The 20,130-nt window shown below is 34.4% G+C and overlaps 1 protein-coding gene across 1 annotated transcript in view; it reads left to right on the top strand.

Annotated features, from left to right (window-relative positions):
- The window catches only part of LOC150094441 (adenylate cyclase type 1-like), a 619,545-nt gene that overhangs the window by 363,712 nt on the left and 235,703 nt on the right, over positions 1-20,130 (top strand). The window contains exon 10 of the mRNA XM_090412469.1: positions 486-630. Coding sequence (XP_090268595.1) covers positions 486-630 — 145 coding nt within the window. The remainder of the gene's footprint in view (positions 1-485; positions 631-20,130) is intronic.

The raw sequence follows: 20,130 nt of genomic DNA, 5'->3' as shown, positions 1-20,130 counted from the left end.
AATGATGAAAGTGAAATCATGGACAGATTATATAGGCTGCTTATATTCGCATAGGTCCTTGTTCAAGTGAGAATCTAAAATTCGGTTTATACTGAGCCTCAATGACGTTAAGAATCAATATTCGCATAAGCTTTATTCATGCCACTATTCCCAGCCAGTTCTTATTTCTGAAATATGCCAGTAAGTAAAAACGTTCATCAACTAAACAGATATTTACATTAAATTAAATATATTGTACAGATTATGTATGTAATTTCTTTTCTAACTTGATATATTAGTCGATACTAATTAGTCAATTACTCTGTTCATACATTAGACTTAGTCACCTGGCCTTCAAGTTTTTTTGTTTTTTTTTCACAGAAAAGAATTTAAAATTAAATGTGTGTATTTCAGTCGAAGTTTTAAATTACGCATACCGTCTTTCTCTCACTGCGTTGGATTCGTCGTATACGCAGTATATTTATAGTCTCCTTTTCAATATGTAGGCATTCTACAGTCTATCACCAGCCCACGAACCGAGTCAACAGGTACCTCGCCCAGGCAATAGAAGCACGAAGTGTAGATAGAGAAAAATCGGACCATGTTAATTTAGTAACCTTGTGCTTCAAAGATAAACAGAAAGAGAGACAAGTAAGTTTTTCTTTTTAACATTTTTTTATAAACATTTTCATTAGCTTTTGATAAATATCGAGTGCATATTTTAGAGACCTCTGCGCATTAATTTTTAGAGACCTCTGTGCATTAATTATGTAAATTTCTGTATATAGACACGTAAGGTTGTTTTTTATATATATAATTCATGTGATCTATAAAACCACACATATTCGGAAGGGAGAGTGCTACACCACCATTTCTGATTCTTGTTTTCAAAAATGTGATCGTAATTTAAATTTATGCAGAAGTTAAAATTCAGAGCATCAAATGCCAATTTATGAACTGAAGTTACTATTTAATATGATTTACCTCTATCGTAATGGTAAGACAACCCGCAGTATAAGCTCGAAGTAGAACATTACAATTTGTTCCGATATAGAGAATCAACCTGACATTAAAAATGAAATATCATACATAAATTCATTTTCCGTGAATTTTTTCCTGTTTAAATTGACATCTGAAGCTTCTAAGCTTTCGTTGAAACGTATTAAGTACGTGCTATGACCAGTCACCGATTCACAGTCCAACTCAAAGCTAACTCAACAAATTTAACATTTCTTCCTCTTCTTTCGTTTTTCCTGTTTCTATTCTTTGGAAAATCCACCTTTCAAAATGAGTTTTAACTGATCTTAGAAACCAGAAACAGCATGCAAAAAAGGGAATAATTCTTAACCGTTAATGGAACAGGAATCATATACTTCGAAAGCAATGAAAAAGTGTAAATCCAGAATAACCTCAACATTCCCCTAAGTTACGCCTCTTAGTTTGTAACATCTTTCATTTTTGCGTCACTTAGCACGCAAGCATCTGTGACTAGCAAGCAAATAATAAAAGATGAGAGTTTCAGTAAGAAAACGTTCAAGAAAAACCTATAAGATACTTAAATTATGTATGTACAGTGGTGTCCCAGGTTCTTCATGGCTGATTGCACTGCCATCGCATAGTAATGCAGATGCAGGGATGTTTTACTCCCTGGCATTAATTCGCCCAGTGCAGTGGTCGAGATTTTGCGCTTTTGCGCACGCACACACACAAACTAAAGTAACAAAAAAATAAATAAATAAATAAATCACGGATAGTTTAAATGTCATGTATGTTCATTTTTTAAAAATCAGCGTGAAATATCTTATATATTATATTATTTTTCTTTTGAGATTCACGTAGTAATGGTTGTTTACGTATACTTTATATGTATGCTGAATACGATTAGAGTATGCAGAATAAATGCAGTAACATCATGAAATTAATATACGTATTAATTTCCAATATTTGCATCTTAATTTATTCTGTTTCACTCTTTAATACTTAATTTATATTTGTGTGTGTGTCTGTGTGTGATATCTGTCGCTCTAGCATTTTCTACAATTATTGATAAAAATATCAATATTTCTATCAATATATTTTTACTCTATATGTAAAAATTAAACTGAAGACTGTAAAGAGCTTTAGATTATAACATTCCCCATTACGCTTGGAAAAGCGACCTCTGGCAGGTTCCTTTCTAAACTATCAAAAATGCTTTATGAAAAAATTGACAGCTATTTTAGTTTATATGGATTCTCTTTGATTTATAACCGTGCCAGCAAAATAGCTGTCACGATTATAAATGTCTGTTGCGCTGATAAATCAAAGCAATCGAGAAAATTCTGCTTCTGCTTATTATTTATCTATTGCTTTGATTCTCATTACAGCAATAAACAAATAACATTAATGCTTAGCATTGGGAATCAATGTACATTTCGTCCGATTAGACTGATAAATTTCGAATGAAAATTAAAGTTCGATTGAACTATTAAAGTTAATTAATAACGAGTATTACAACATTCTTATAATTTTCACAAATAAAGAATATATTTGTAATATCATTCTAAAATTTAATTCTGTTAATCGTATGTTGTCTTTTGGTTAATGTTGCGACGTGGTTGGGATATTTGCCGGTTAGAAAGACCCGAATTCGCATTCCATCTAGGATTTTCAGCTGAAGGGTGAGTGAGCCTGTCATGGTGGAGACTGTATTTTAATTGTGCTTCCCACTACAATTAGAAATTAGTTTGAGTAATAACATTAGCAGAACATAATCTAATAATTTCTCATTAATTGGGCTCATTTGTGTCCAAGTGCTTGAATTCCTGTACTTTTTTTTTTGTAACATGCAGTTGTGTACATTAAAAAAAATAAAAGGGGAAAAAATCAATCCTTCTTACATAATATATTACGATACTTTCCAATACGCTACAAAACTTATGTTAGTTCAGTTTTCTAGAGGCCTGAAATGCAGCTCTGTATATTATATCAATATAAAAGACAAATTGGTTAATCATTTTTCTTTCCCCCCTTGTTCTCACCTCGGCTTATCAGTATGATTCTCTAGGGAACAGTGGTGGACGTTTTCCTTGTGAATGATTATAACTTGCTAGGAAGGCGGCTTATTGTAATGGAAATTTATGTTAAACTTGTGCATTCTATTAATAATGGTCTTTACTAGAAACGGTTCTGCTCCTCGATTAATGAAAAGGACGTGTTTAGCAAGTTAGACTTGAACTTTTACATTAAAGTTAATTTATTTAGTACGAATGGTTCTTGAGATTTTACTACTAGATAAAAATTTATAAAAAAATTATTTTACTCCCAAATTCGAGTACCTTAAATATTTCATCCTAAATACTTAAGAAGAAATATTTACTTATTAAAACTCATTACTGTGGTTATTACGTGTGTTTGTTTGTTTAATCATGAATTCTCCACAGGTTTCATTGTACAATAAATGGTTGTTGGATGTTAGGCCAAGTAGTACTCTTGTGGGCTCAAAATGCTGCAGTAGTTTGCTTCTATTTTATAAATACCAAGCATTTTATAAGCTCTATAGTTGTTTAAGAACTGTTTAATATTTTAATCTTGTTTTGCTTCTGCATGTGCATGACTGTGCCGCAGAGATGCACCCTACGGATTTGGGGATCTTCGTAGCTGAAAACAAAATTGTACCAATTTGGGGATGCTGTTTAACTCAAATTTCTCCGGTTCTCCTTCCCTGATGTAAATATTTTTAGTCCTCGTAGTGAGGAATATGGATAGGCTGATTTATACTTTCTGGTTCCCTTTAAGCAGTTTATTTTGTTTTGAGGGGGTGGTGATCTTCCTTAGAAATAACCCCGGTATGTATTATTTATGTAAAAATTAAAAAAAAAAATGCGCTGCTTGACACAAAGTATAATATTTATTGCACTTAAGAAATATTAATTTACGATGTGCATTATTTTTCAAATGAATATATATTTCCTTGATGAATGATGTAAATGCCTGGTTGTTTCCGAAAAAGAATTCCTGCAATAACCAAGGTACATGAACGCGGCGTTATTTATTTTTGTATTCCAATGAGGAAAAGTTTGAAAACCTATAGTACATCAGTACTCTGGATGGACTGAAGATTAAGTAAAATTGGGAACTGCCTTAGGCTTCGTCAGTATTGACAGTATCCTTTGATTGGAAATACCTCGGTTCGAATTCTGTTCGATTCGCAAAGAACCTTTATAAGGACTTCTCAGCTGGAAAGTCAGATACAGGGGTAGAGTTTTTAACTTCGGAAACTTTTTTTCCCGCAAAACAGGCAAACCAGCCAGAAAAGTATACCAAGTATGTTTTTCTGGCTGGTTTTGCAGTGGCTTCGCAGCAGTCCAACTCAGCCCTGTTCTGTAGACTAAACATAAAACATTTTCGAGGTATTTTAAGACTAATAAGTGTCGTACACAAGGTGATGAATTCTTTTCTCACCTACATCCAGTGGAATTCGAATTCATGGCCTATTCCTTGAAGTGTGGATACGTGCTATCTACTCGACCAACCAGGTCAGCATTCTGATATATATATATATATATATATATTTTTTTTTTTTTTTTTTTTTTTTTTTTTCTGAAGATAATTTTGATTGCTGTTCAGCAAGATGGAGCGTACTTTCAGCAGTATCTGAGACTCCAAGCGGAGTTGATCATTAACTACTTAGCACTCTATTGTACGACGGTTCAGGATGCTATTCTGGGAACCTATCAAGCGATTTCTGAACGAATGAGAAACACGTTCATCTCTCCCTCACGATTGATTTGACTTATCACTAAAACAAGAGAAACTTTATTTCTCGGACAGGCATTGTGAAATCAAATACAGTAGGACATTTGATGCCCCTCACGGATCCCTTACAGATCTTCGGAAATGTTCTGCAAATGGAAATTGCTAGTTATCAAGCATGTGAGGAAAGTATTGAAGCAATATATGCGTAAGTTCTCTGCGCATGAACATAAAGACAAGCAAAAAAAAAAAAGAAAAAGTTGACCCTTCTCAGCACTGTCAATTTGATTATATTTGATTACTAAATAAATAAATTTTCCTCGCCTATTTTTTCTTTCCTAAAGAGAGTAAGAGTAATTGTTTTTCCCTAACGTTTTGGAAATCTGTTGCCACCAGTATCCACTTTCATCGTTGTTAGAACGTTAATGCAATCTCTAGCTGCACGATGATATGACAGACAACTTCTGCCATCTCTCGTATTCCTAATCCTAAGTACGTAATTGTGTGAAATCATGCAGGTCTTACGGCTAATTTTTGTGAGCTTGTCTATCAAAACCCAAATTTCTTGGAGGGGGAGGGCTTATCAACGCCGAAAATTGACTGTTATTGTTACTTTAGCCGATTGTAAATGCTTCGTGATGCTGCGTAACTTTGTCTCTGAAACCCTACAGTGTAAAGAATGACAAGGGCTTAATGGTCCATTCAAGTGGGCCTATTTAAAGTTATTGGAAGCTCGGAAGTCGTCATTACAGTACTAGGATTCTGAATAAATGAATATAATATGGCATAAACCGGCCTTGAGTGGGACACACTACACAGTTATTTTTATTCGGTCTTCCTAGCTCTTCGTCATTTGTACGAATATCGAGAGGGATATTTCTTCCATCCATCCATGCTTCAGACTTGTTTCACTATCTGTTTTCTTAAACAGCAAACACAAATCATTTCTGTACCTTCGTTGATACTACACATTTGTGTAGTATCAATACCGTGAAGCATAATGCGATCCAAAAATGCCACATTTTAGCGAAAATGTGATGGTTTGCAATATAGGAAAAAGATTCTGACAGATTAAACTCTCTCTCTCTCTCTCTCTCTCTCTCTCTCTCTCTCTCTCTCTGAGAGAGAGAGAGAGAGAGATGAAACTCCTAAAGAGCTATCTGCTGAACTATTTCAACTTTAATATCCCAGCATATTTTATCTATTGTTAGCGTATTTCAACTACACGATATTACAACTTGGATATTAATTTTTTTTTTTTTCATTCTGTAAGACCGATTCGCATAAAATTGATCTTGCAACTTTGTTTAACACATGAATTTCTTCCATCCAACTGGACTCGCTCACTGTTTGCAGTAGGAATTGTAAGAAATTCCACATGAAGAAAAAAAAAAACACTGTTTCAAAATTTACGGATATTGAGTATTTCGCAAGCTAACCCATTATCTCAGTACATTATTGTTCTACCTTTTGATCTCTATTAGATGCTACTCTCTTATGTGACAAATACCTGGGTTTGTCACTATACATTTATGCTACTTAACATACACATGTATTGCGGGATCTGTTTCTGCACAAAAATAGCAACCATTAACTGTAGTGAAGTCCGAAATGTTGGTTTCAACCTATGTTTCTGATGGTGATTTTATAGGTTCGGATCAGGATTCTGTGCTGGCCAAGTTTTGCCTTTTGCATTTCTGTTTTCCAAAACCGTGTCGCTACAACCTTTGCACTGTAATAAGGTTTGTTATTTATCAGTTTGATACTTAGCCGGATTATTTTTTCATAGAACTGGGGTAAACAATATAGGATCGTCTAGAACAGAGCTTCCTAAACTTTTCCTACGACGGAACACTTCACAAATCCTGAAATTTTCACGGAACACCATGGTTATTTTGTAATGTATTAATCAATAATTAATTGTTAATTTAGCTGTTTTTTTATTATTAATTGATAATTAATTAATTAAACATCAATTAGACATAAACATCGTTAAATTAATTTGTGCCGATTTTCATCGACATATCCCATTCTGATCAAAAAAAATGTATAATAATATTATAAGTACTTACGAGTGAATGCAGACTTTTTCTCCTGTGCTAGTAGTTTTCCACTCCTTTTGTACATCCTGGAGATCGCTTTGTAGGCTGGAGGTCGATGAATCACTGTCTGTTGCGACACAAACATCTTCAATAAGAGATTTTTTAACACCAAAATTAAACAAAGTCCCTTGTCTCTTATTCATATTAAAATTTACATCTGTAGGCCTATTACTTTTAAAAAATCACGGCACTACGGTTTCGAAACAAGTACTTTCACCCTACAATACGAACTTGCGAAGAAAGTATTCAGTATTACTAGATCTGAGAACCTCATACAGACTACCTTGGTCTTCAATTTCAGTGGAAAATTTTTCTTTATACTTCCTTGCTGATTGGTCACTAACATTTGCAACACAGATGTTATTTCGTTCGATTTTGAGAACAGAGGATACGCCGCCCATTGTTGTAATCGGCTTGAAGGCAATTTTTATGACCGGTCATAAACAGCGGTATTCCCTTTCCCAAATGTTGAAAGGTTTCGATGTGTGAAAATTAACGATGCATAGATGTTATTAGGCGTCCTGGGTCTGAGCTTTTCGACATATTCAAGAATATTTCCACCATAAAATATTTATTCGTGAAAAATGCTTAGAAAACTAAAATTACAAATTCCAGGAGAACTTCTCGCGGAACACAGTTTGGGAAACCCTAGTATAGAAACTCGGTAATGTTCGGTTTTCTTTTTCCGTGCACTCAAAGGGATCTTGGTTCTAAATCAAGGAAGCCAATTCCACACCATAACTGTCAACACCATATTTAATGTATAATCTCTGCACCCACCCCCACACACATATATATAAATATATATATGAAAGGTTACAAAATTATAAACGACTACGATCCTTCATCGGTTCAAGAAATATATCATATGACTTCTTATTTCTTTACCTCTTGCTCGCACAGCATTCTGTGAGAATGAGGTAAATGGAAAAGAAGTTATCTGCTACATTTCTTGGACAGTTGAAGGTTTGTAGTCCTTCAAAAAAGAGAAAAACATAGTGGCTATTCCAAAGAACAAAGGTAAATTGTAAAGTGCGGGTTTGGGATTTATAAGTGTCAGCTGTGTACTGATGCTGACACTGTATAAATCCCATAACTATACGCTTGACGTGTTTGTTCCAGAAAAGAGTAGAGATGTTATCAACAACAAAAAAAAAAAAAAATAAAATAAATAACCTGAACTGTGATTGGAGATCAAGGTTTTAACATAAGTAAGGGGAAGTTAAATGAGATCTTTCTTGGAATAAGTAAGACAGGACTAGGTTTTGGTGGAAATAAAATTCATTAGTTTATTTTTCCCCGCTGAATAAACTAAATATAATCAGAGTTTAAGGAATTGCTTATGAGAGGCAGGGCTGGTTTTATCAAGGCGAACCTAGGCAATCGCCTAGGGGCGTTAAGACTTTTTTAAGATGTAATAATTTTCTTGCTATACAGATATTAGGAGTAATCATATGTATATACAAATGTATTGGTTTTGATTAATATTTTTTTTAATATTCATAATGATATTATTTTTTATAAATATCCACATGGTGAATATGACAAAATATATATATATATAGAGACAATGTATAGGGTCGCCTAAATTTTCTTTGCCTAGGGGCATCAGACACTCTCCCACCGGCCCTGATGAGAGGTCATTAAGCTTGGACGGATTGTGAACTGTTTGAAATTTGTCAAATGAAGAATTTGGGAGGACAATGGATATATATATATATATATATATATATTGTGTGTGTGTGTGTGTGTGTGTGTGTGTGTGTGTGTGTGTGTGTGTGTGTGTGTGTGTGTGTGTGTGTGTGTGTGTGTGTGTGTGTGTTGGTCAGAGTTCATTTTAGAAAGGCGAAAGTACTAAAGCCTATTGTACTCCAGGATTGGTGGAGAAATTTGAGAAGTAGCCATAGCAATAAACGGGTAGCCAGATGACAGGTAGTCATCTGGCTACCCGTTTGCAAAGGGTAAAAAGAGAAACTGTAAGTTGCAAGGTGTTTTTGCTTTTTTTTTAAGCAGGTCTCTGAGCTAGACTAGATCCATTGTTGGAAATGTCATGAGTGGCATCGTGAGTTTTTCAAAGTTTCTGTGTCTTATGCTAAAAAAGCGAGTAATAATGGCTAGGAGATTGGTTTTGGATTAACAGTAAATCCATACTGCTATTAAGTAATATGTTGGTGAGTTATCTGTTAATCACTTTCTCCGTGATTTATAAGCGAACTTAAGTGAGAGCAAATAGCTAGATGGTCGCCGTTCACCTTTTTCCCTCCCTCTGGAATAGGAAATATTGTTTCTAGGCTAAGTAGGAAAAATTGAAAAGCTGATACAAGATAAGTGATTATTCTGGATCATAAGTTTTTAACACAGTAATTGAGGTACCATCAAACTAGATGGTGTCTAAACATTCCAGGATTCAGTTTCAATTATTTCAATTTCTTCTTCGCGAACGACAAGAGGAAAATGAGCTGTATTTGGTAATTGTGGAAAGTGATTTCCGTAGTTATCTGTGCAGGAGTTTGGGGGGGGGGGGATGATAATGCCAGGAGGTCTGGTTTATCGTTAAGCGATGTTATAATGATGCCATCGGGATGGGAACACGGAAGAAAAAGTTGCACTCATTGGCTTCGACGAGTGACTTGTCATTTGAGTTGGCATGTATTTTCAGCTCTGTAAACTGCGTTGTGTGATAAGTTCGAAGCTGAAGCGATATACGAGTACTGTTTTTCTTTTTTTCTCCCATTAGCACACTTTTTGAAGATCCAAGGTTTGACGGTCCCAGACTTTTGGTAAAATGTGGAATGGAAACCCTCTTTCTGTTAGAATTGCTTGTGTTATTCGGTCGAAGCAAGTCAGAAGAATGGAAACAGCAAGCAGGACGGGGAAAGGACAGTCACATAGATCATCCCATTTGGCACCACTGCAATGCAAACACGCGAGGCTGAGAATCGTTGGATAAAGCATATTAATCAATAAAGGAAGTTGTAACAAGGTCACAGTCTGAGTAACTGATTGGGGACCTTGGTATTATCCTGATATACACCCACAGTAAATTTTGATGGGGAACCGGTTAAGAATAAAAGTTGAAGGTTGTTATCAAGATGTAGATCATTATCTGATATTTTGATCGGTAGATGGACTGCTTGTGTTAGGATGTTGCTAACAGCGAATACTACTTTGGCATCCCTTCCAACTTGATCAGCCTAACTGGTAGTAGGCTAACCAGTTAGGCTGATTTTGAACATTGAAGCTCTTGAGGAAGATGTTATTGTTTGGTTATTCTGACCGGAGAATATCAAAGGTAAAAGTAGCAACAGAATTTGCAGTGATAAAGATAGCAAATGAGTGGAACAAATAGTAGTAGCAAGGAAAGTTTGAGTCAGGGCATATTATAGAGAGAGATTTTAGGTTTGACATCTGACGAATGTACGCGTATCGCCCTTGTGACGGAAGGAATTATGTAAAGTGTAGTTTGAACAGCTGAGATAATCATCATGCGTATCAAGGATTTAGGCCTAGCATGGCCTATTCCGGCCTTAGAAGTCATCGTTGAATCGTTTAAGAGGACGTCCTGGTTTTCTTTTTCCTAATGGCTTGTACTTGGGCTTGTTTTGGTAATCTTTCTGTTTTCTTTCTTTGAATGTGTTCCATCCATTTATGTTTATATTTTTAATTTTTTTCTATTACTGGTTCTTGTTTTAATTCTTTCATAATTTCTTCGTTTCTTTTGTGATCAAATAGGGTATACTTTGCAGTTTTTCTCATAAACTTCATTTCTGCTGTTATTAATCTTTGTCTTTTTGTTTTATTGTCCAGATTTCGCTTCCATACATTAAAACTGGTAGGGCTAATGTATTGTGTACTTTTAGTCTGGTTTGTTTTGAACTAGGTTTGGTTTAAATATAGAGTTAATTACACCTGTTATTTTTAAATATTTTGCAATTTTTATGTTTATATCTTTTTCATTTTCATATGTGATCATACATCCTAGGTAGTTAAATGAATTCACCTAGTCTAAGATCTTGTTATCTATTACTATTTTAGTTCTTGCTGGATCTTGTCCTTTAAAAGCCATAATTTTTATTTTTCTGTTGATATTATCATACCATAATTTTTGGCTATCTCATTTAGATCTAAAATAGCTTTCTGTAAGTTATCTTCAGAATTTGTAATTATTATTTGGTCGTCGGCAAAAAGGAGAAAGTTTAATTAGTTAATGTAAATTTTTATTCCATTTTATTATTATTTCATTTAAGTAGATATTAAAAAGAGTTGCTGAGAGGGGACATCCCTGTCGGACCCCTTGGTTTATCTCTCTCGTATATGATAGCTCGTGATTTAATCTTATTTGTATTTGATTATTTTCATATATACCTGTGATAGCTTTTAGGATATGATTTGGTATTTGTCTTTCTTTTAATATGTTAAATAATATGTTTCTTTTAACTTTGTCAAATGCTTTTTCAAAGTCAATAAATGCAATATGTGTTTCTAAATTGTATTCTCTTCATTTCTCTATTATTAATTTTAGGCAAAAGGCCGGGTCTATACATGATCGTCCTTTTCTAAATCCATTCTGTCCTAAAATAAAGTTTTCGGAATATTTCCTTAGTTTGCTATTTAAGATTCTGCTATATATTTTGTAACAGGAATTTAGTATATTGATACCTCTATAATTTTTAGGGTCATCTCTATTATCTTTTTTAAAGATAGGAATCGCAATTGCTTTTTTTCATTCTATTGGGGGGATACCAGTTGAATAAATTTTATTTAAAAATAATGAGTCTTTCTTTGAATCTTGTTCCTGCGTATTTATATAGTTCTGAACCTAGCTTATCTTTTCCAGGTGATTTTCCGTTTCTTGTTTCTTTCAGGATGATTTCTAATTCTTCTTTAGTTATTTCCTTTCCATTTTCCTTAATTGTTTGCCAGTTGTCTTTTTTAAAATATTTATTTGTCCACAATTCTGTGTAGTAATTTAGAAATTCTTCTAAATTCAATTCGGTGTTTAATTTTATGTTTTCTTTGGTATCTGCATTTAAGTGTTTCAGAACCTTATATACATTGGGTCTTATTTTATATAAATCACGTTCTAAATTAGAAACAAATTTGTTCCATGATTCTGTCTTTTTCTGACTTCTCTTTTAGCTATGGCTCTTATTCTTTTATATTCTATTTCATCTTCTAATCTTTTACTGCTTAACCATTTGTGATAGGCTTCTTTTTTCTTTTTGATTATTTCTTTGATTGTATCATCCCAGATCTTTTTTTTTTCATTTTATTGAATTTTTTGGCATTTCCTAAGCTTTCATTTGTTGCTGCATTTAGTATCGTTTTTATATTAAGCCATTCTATTTCTATTTCTTCATTTTGTTTTATTTTATCTAGATATTGGTTAACTCTTTGTTCATATAGCCATTGTACATTTGTGTCATTTCTAGTTTTATAAACAAATGTTTGCAATTTTCTTTCTGTTCTTGTTCCTTGTAGCCATTTAGGTGGTAATCTTAATTTTATTTTAACAAGGAATTGGTCACTGCTTATTTCATATCCTCTGTGAACTCTAACATCTAGTGAAAATTTTGATGTCTTTTCATTTAATATAAGATAATGTAATATTGATTTCCATCCTCTTGCTGCCCAAGTATATTTATGTAATGGGTATTCATTATTTTCATAAAGGAATATTCATAAAGGAATTCATTATTTTTAGGTTATTATAAACTACAAAGTCAATCGATTTTTTGCCATTCCTATTTAGAGTATGTTCTCCATGTATTCCTATATTATATTAATTTTCGTGTTTCCAATTCTTGCATTTAAGTCTCCTGCTAAAATTAGGTAATCATTTTTATTTATTTTATCATATATGTTTTGCAGCTGATTATAAAAATCAATATTATTCTGTTCTCTTCCTTCTTCTGGGACATATAAACCAATTATTGTTAAATAGCCTCTATCTATTTTTATTTTAGTTTCTATTATTCTTTCATTCCATAATTTATAATGTTTTAACTGTTTTGAAAGGGAGTTATGAATCCAAATCATGACTCCTGCTTGTGCTCTTTGGTCTCTGTCGACTACACTGTATATCACATTAAAATTTTCGGTTCTTATAGTTCCTTTTAATTTCTTTTTTTTTGTTTCAGTGATTACTGCTATTTTAAAATTTCTTTCATTTAATAGTTGGTCTAATTCTATTTCTTAAATGCTATTCCTCTTACATTCCAGTTTGCTATGTGTATTATATTTTGCCGTTTCCATTTTCGTTTTCTCTTTTCCATTCCAGGGTCGTTTCCCATAGATTCAATCCGATTATCTGACGATGGAATAGTTCAGTGGTAGGGCTGTTACCTTAAGGCTTCTGAACTAGCCTTCTTCCGAATTTAAACCCATAGGAGGAATAGGGTATATTGAAAGGGAAAAGAGTAGATTATAGAAGAATTATAGTGAAGTTTATAGAGAGGGCATAGTTGTAAGGCCAGAAATGAAAAGACCCCATGGCCCTCGAGTACTCTAATAGCATAAGGGTCATAAAATAAGAAGAGCTGGCTTAAGGCCTTATAGGAAAGATTAAAGTAAGTGAATCTTCCTCAAAGTAGTAGAAGAAGAAGAAGAGGATAGATCCAGCTAGGGGGTCCATGGGAGTGCCACTTCCTTTACAATCAAGATGATCGGCCCTGTTGATCCACGAGTCCTTATTCAGTATATTCGAACCACCCCACTATACACACACACACACATGGTGGGCTCCCCTAGTATTATGCTTTGTCACGCCTCACTCTTTCCAAGCCCGATGGTTATTTACGTGACATCGGGCAGGCAAGTCAAACTTCCGACATTGTTTATGAGTGATATTTCACTTGTACACAAAAGACCTTCTATAGAAAAAGGGACCCTGAGGTTCCGAATATAATGCTCTGTTATAAACCCTTACATCTGTGGGTTCCCTGCATCGATGCCCGTCCGAAGAAAGAGCTCAAAACCATTTTCCCGTAATGTGATCTTCCTTGCTTTTCCCCATTACGTTTCCGCTTTTCAAGGCAATGTTGATGTCGGATGCCTAGTTTTGCTGCAATTGCATCAGCTGATTGACTATTTTGGTAGTTTATGATGATAGCTCCCAAGCCAGCTCTCAGCCACGTCTCACTTTCAGCATTGTATATTTTATACAGCTATTAAGCCTTTATGCCATCTTTTCTCGCTTAACAGTTAGGCAGTTGAGAAAATGAAAATCCACGTGCAATTTTTGCATCAAAGTTCACCTGCTCGTTTGCTGAATATTAATTTCTGTAAACATAGTATTTTTCTTCAATTTTCATTTGAAGCTCTTCGCGTTTCTCTTCGTTACCGTAACTTTGTTCTTGTTTATTTATTATCAGGCCAAATGTTTAATATTTTGAGCGTCTGTTTTGTTTATTTTCGCAAAACTAATGTTTACGATAAATGAAGTGTGATGCTAAGACATTATCCAATCTTTCCATTTCTGAGTCCCGAATATTTTTTTATCTCTTGTTCATAAACCTACGAACAAAGTAACATTCTGTATCATATCTCTGGAGAGAGAGAGAGGTGAAGGAATAAGTGCGCTTTGGGAAGAATACCGTTAATTCTGATGCCTCGAGGCTTGCTTTAGATTAACCAAGGATTTACAAAGAGGGAATCATGTTTTTTTTTTTTATGTGGCGCAGAGTAAAAGCGCATATATACTAGATGTTTACTTTAGCAGTTTTCTGAGACCATCAACTGGTCCTTGGCCGCTGTTCTGGTAGAAACAAACTAGCCGATGTCTCCCATGGCAACACTATGCCGCAGGCACAACTGAGATATATGCAGTATTGGTTTCATTCGAAGTGCTATAAATGTTATGTTGCGAATAATATTGTGATTGAGTGAAAAAAGTATTAAAATTTTTTTTCTGATTCTCATTAAGAGCTGTTAAAAGGAATATTTCATTCCCAGACAAATACTTGGTCTACTAACTAGTAGTTGGTAGACCAAGATCAATGAAGGGTAGATCCCCTCATCCAAAGCCGTACTTACACTTTTTCCGAGGCGGGTCCACTCGCTTTAACATTTCTTGATAATCAGATCATCTTTACTACTTCAGACTTAAAGATAAGTGAATCTGTGATTATATTCCTTGAATTTTTTGGGATTATCTATCCTTCATTAGTCCTAAGTAGCATAGGATGTCGTTTTTTCAATAATCCCAAGAATTGTTTAATTTTTTTGTGACGATTGAAGTGTTTTTTTTTTTTTTTGTAGATCTTCAATTTCATTACATTTTTTTTTTCATCGATTTTGATTCGGTTTCTTTTATTCTAGGTTTATCTTGGCCTGTATCTCTTTATATTTTGTAGTATCTTTATGCAGTCTGTTGGTTCATAAGGGATAAGATCTCAGCAGTCATCTCTTTTGCTTGTGAGATGTACCATAAACTAGTATTCTTGTACTTATTTTTAATAATTCTTCTTTTATTTTCTTCCATAATTCATTCACTTCTAGTTCGACACCATTGGAGTTCCAAGTAATTTTTCTATTAAGTTCTAATTTAAGTTCTCTTTCTATTTCTCGTTATTTATATATGTTACCGCTAAAGCTCGAAAGCCGTTAATGTGCACATTACCTAGCTAATCTGCAGATTAACTGATTTGCTCCGTTAACGTGCTGAATCAAGAGTTTTCCACATTTTACCTAGGTAATGTGCACATTAACGGCTTCCGTATCGTTAAAGTTCAAAAGTTTGTTTCTCTCATTTCCTTTCCCTACTCCTTCCCCCCTCTCCCTCCCTCCACTTTTAGTTTGGTTTCGCCAGTGTCATATGTTTTGCAAATTCATTTCCTTAATTGTAATAATATTTTAAACCGTTTGATTCTTTGTATTATAGTTTTTTAATTGATTGATGATTGATTCTATCAACTAATTTGTTGATTGTATTAACTTGATTCTTTAGATATCGAAAAATAAATAAATAACATTATGTTAATTTAAGCGTACAGAAAAGATCTTATTTTCACTTTAACGAGTGCCTAGTAGGGAATGTGCAGATTATCTAGGTAATTTGCAGATTACCTAGGTAATTTGAGAAAAGAAACAATTTTCCGCACATTAACGGATCACCCTAGTTAATCTGCACAATACCTAGATAATCTGCAGAATAACTGATTTCTGCACTTTAGCGGTAACATATTTTTAATTTAGTTTTTTCATCTGTTTTGTTTTCTGGATTTTCTTTAGTCTCATCTAAGTTTTGCTACTAGTGGATAATGGTCTGAACCAATGTCAACACTAGGATAAGTCTTTACACTTCTTGTACTACTTCTAAAACGTTGATTGACTAAGAGTAAACAGTTTGGTTTCTAATTATCTAATTATACTGTTGCTGTTGTCTTGTGAAGATTTCTGTGTGTAGAGTCCTGTTTGGAAGCTCAAACCAACCACGTATTTGCAATTATTAGGTTTTCTTCTTGATAGAACTTTATTAAGCGATCTCCTCTATCATTTCTTACCCCAAAGATGCTCCTTTCTCTACATCTATTATAGTCTCCCATGATGATGTCGATCTCGTGTTTCTTTGTCTCAAGTTTAAATATGAGAGATTATTCTTAGAATCAGTCTCAGCCTTAAAAAAAACTCTCCAAACCTCAATAAATTTGGATGCATGAGACTACCCCAAATATGGGATGCTTGCATTCTTAGAACATCAGCTTAAGATTAATACCTAATTTGGCCCACTAAGTGGCACCCTTTAGGACTCTAGGAATGACTTCAGTTTTTTTTCCAGCCATTTTTGCTCAGTGTTAATGCCTGCGTGCACATTTCATTAATTTTGATGTTCCCTGAAGATGGTAATGTAACATTACCGAAATATTGGAGGTATTAATTAAAGTTATTTAGCTAATATAATAATATACATCGCTCTTTCCTTAAAATTAACAGTTATATTTCTTTGTCATTTTGAGAAGTTCTTTCAGTTGATAATAGAAAAGGTCAATTTCTGCATCATTCTTGTCTGAACGTCGGTGCGTATACTCGATTGCTTGGCCCTTGAGTTGTAAGAGCATTAACCTATCGGAGAATGGAATAAAGTTGAGTACACTTTTGGATGGTTCTTTACTTACTAATATTCCTATCCATGTCGGCGAGTATTATTATTGCTTCCAGAATAATCAACGATAGGGTCATATCGCTGGAGCAGCATTTACCTGAGCCATCTTATTTCACTCAGGCCTAATATTTATATTTCTAGTATTCTTATTTCTTCAATAACATTTCTCAGTTTTCCAGCTTCAAACACAGGTCTAAGATTCGTGTTGCTATTTTGATTGGTTCGTGGAGATTCTTAGCACCCCTGTCCCATTTAAGGTATGCCGTGAGCTCGAGGCTATTGTTCTTGTTGTATGTGTCATGGTGGTTGGTCTGGGGAGGCTGAAGGCAGTAGTTTTTTCCCCTCTTGCTTTTTACATCACAGTACTATGGCCATTAAGGAAGTTTTATCCATGCCCCTAGGTATCCAGTGAATGACACTTTGCCGATGTCATTCATCTTTAGCCTCAAGATCAGTAATGGTGTACGCTGCTGCCCGCAACCATGGAAGTTCATTCGCAGTATCTGGCTACTCTCACTTAGTTTTGCCTGTGGATCGACAAAGTTGACAGGAGTGTGCCGCTACTTCGAGGAGCCATAAGTGAGAACTGGGTGTTCTGTGAGAACCAATCCTGCTGGACCATCCTAAGATGCGACCGTCCAAGATAGAGGTGCTATCCCTCCCCAACATCCCATACAGTCCTTATAAGGAGTGATATAAGAAATTTAACGGAAAAGAATCATAATTTCTTATGTTCAATTTTAATTATTTATATTTTTAATTTTTCAGTTTTAAATCTCATTGTTTGGGGCACTTAAATTGACTCTAATATTTCGGGGCCTTCCAGCTAGAGCCTCGTGCGCATGTGTATAAGTACGGCCCTACCTTCACCTTCTATCAGTCAAACTCTGCAGATTACCTCTTCAATCTGTCCTCATAGCTTACATTCCACAGTCCCCTAAAATCCATTTTTTCGTCAATCACTTCTACACTCCTTTCAAAGTATCTTCATCCCTTCCTAAACCGTGCTGACCAGATTTGAGCACAGTAGTCCGGAAGTGACGTAATAAGGTCCTTGTACATTGGAATGGCTACCTTTTTGTCTCTGCTAGTATTAATATTCGTCTTAGTGTTGCAGCAATCCTCTGAGTTGTCTTTACCTCAATATACAAAACATTCATTACTCAGTATGCAAACTTTTTTTAAATGTTCAATATTTAAACGTTTGCTATAATTAGTAGGAAAAGTTTATTTCATGAAATTAGAATTTAGCTTAGTTTTTTTTTATTTGAATTTTAAAAAAAATGCAAAAATCAACAAAGGGAGGACTCAAATTATTGCTTTAAAAAAAAAAAAAAAAAAAAAAAAAAAAAAAAACTGCAGCCGGCAGATCCCCATCATAATAAGATAATATAATAAATACTTTGATAATATTCGACTAAATTATGAAAGAAAAAATATAAAATGATTACTTTTATGTGCTTATCATTTTTATTAAAATATAGATCTGTATTATGAACGTCCATATTTATGGAAAATAAACATATTATTGGAGTCCCTCACCTCCTTGAATATATTAGTATATCCAAGGACGGGGTTATCGTCCCTAGTATGTTTATTAGTATGAGCATCAACCTTAATGTATGAGTCATTGTATGATAATCCTCATATACGTGCTGAATATTTGAAGCAAGTTTTTAATTTTGAAGTAAAAAGCGGATTATAAATGCGCGATATTTTTTTAATACCCAAAGGTTATTTTTACTGAATATGATCGGCTTCATTGCTGTACATTAGTCTAGATTTATAACGGAAGTATAAAGAGGAAAGCAGTTTTTAAATCATGTTTACCCATTTATCATCACACCTCCATGAAGTTGAGACTATTGTTATACCATTATCTCCTTGTATAATATGAAAAATCTCTTCCACATTAATTTGATAAAAACCCACACCAAGTTGTGTCACTTTTCTTCTATTCACAAGGCTATCCAACTTTCATTCCATCAATTCATTCCATCCCAAAGAACCGACACTGACTTGGTGAATCTTCTCTGAACCCTCTCAGAGATATCTTCATCCCCTTGAAAACCAGTCAACGTGATCTGTGCACAGTATTTCATATGTGGCCTGATCAAAGCCTTATACAAGGAGACCATGTCTTTGCTTCGACATATCAAGGTCCTCTTCATCATTGTCATATTCTGTTGTGATGTACTCACAATTTTAGCTGATCTCTAAACTTCGTCTCTGTCCACCACTATTCTCAGATTTTTTTTTCCAACTTCTTCAAAATTTCCTTAGTAATTTTATACTCTGCATCCCATCCTTTCCAATCAAGTTTCAAGAACGTACACTTTGCAACATTAAACACACAGCTCTACTTATATGTACAGTGACGGATCTGCTCACACCCTCATGTATGTCCACATCTGCTGTACTGTTCACAGTTCTTTCCAAGTTTGCATCATTTGCAAACAGCTGCCTATCTCCATTTGAGCCTCTCCCAATATCAACATACGAGTTAACAACAACGGGCCTAAAATAGGCTCCTGTGGCACACCACTAGTGACCTTCTTTTGGATACCAGTCTCACATACACAACCTGCTGTTGCTTACTGACATCCAACCAGCCTTATCCAATACCAACCATTTCAATTGCGTTACCAACTTTTATTGCGACAATCTATCAAAGGCCTTTGAAAAATCTAAATAGGAATCTCCTTTATTCAGTGAATTTGTTACCGTGCTGTAGTGCATAAAGCAGATTGCTAGAACATGAACCTTCCCTTAATAAACGTATACTAATCATCATACGGAATACTGATATTATCAATCCTAGCCCTCGCAATCTCTCTCTCCAACATCTTAACCACAGCCAAATGCACACAGAGACTAGTCTATAATTTATAGCCTACTTGATCGCCACCTTAATGAAGTGCTTTTACCGTTTTTCCACTCCTTTGGAACTTGCCCTGTTGCAATCCTTGTCAGTTGCTGCTTCCTTATTAACATCAAGTTTACATAATTCCTGATACACCTCCTATTCGTTGACTGTTTCTCTTCACTGTATTCTTTATACTAAAGCTCTTTAAGCATTCACGAAGAAGTTAACTGCTCACTGAGTGCCTCATCTGCAGCAGTTACCACTCTATCACTTTCATCCACCAACATCACTCTCTCGTAATCATTTTTCCTTCTACGTTCCACATATCAAAATAAATCTATGATTTT

The sequence above is a fragment of the Typopeltis vanoorti genome, chromosome 22, assembly GCF_054136105.1.
Source record: "Typopeltis vanoorti isolate ZY-2024b chromosome 22, IOZ_Tvanoo_1.0, whole genome shotgun sequence".
In the NCBI taxonomy this organism is placed as follows: Eukaryota; Metazoa; Arthropoda; class Arachnida; order Uropygi; family Thelyphonidae; genus Typopeltis; species Typopeltis vanoorti.
This window is presented reverse-complemented; position numbering and strand designations above follow the sequence as displayed.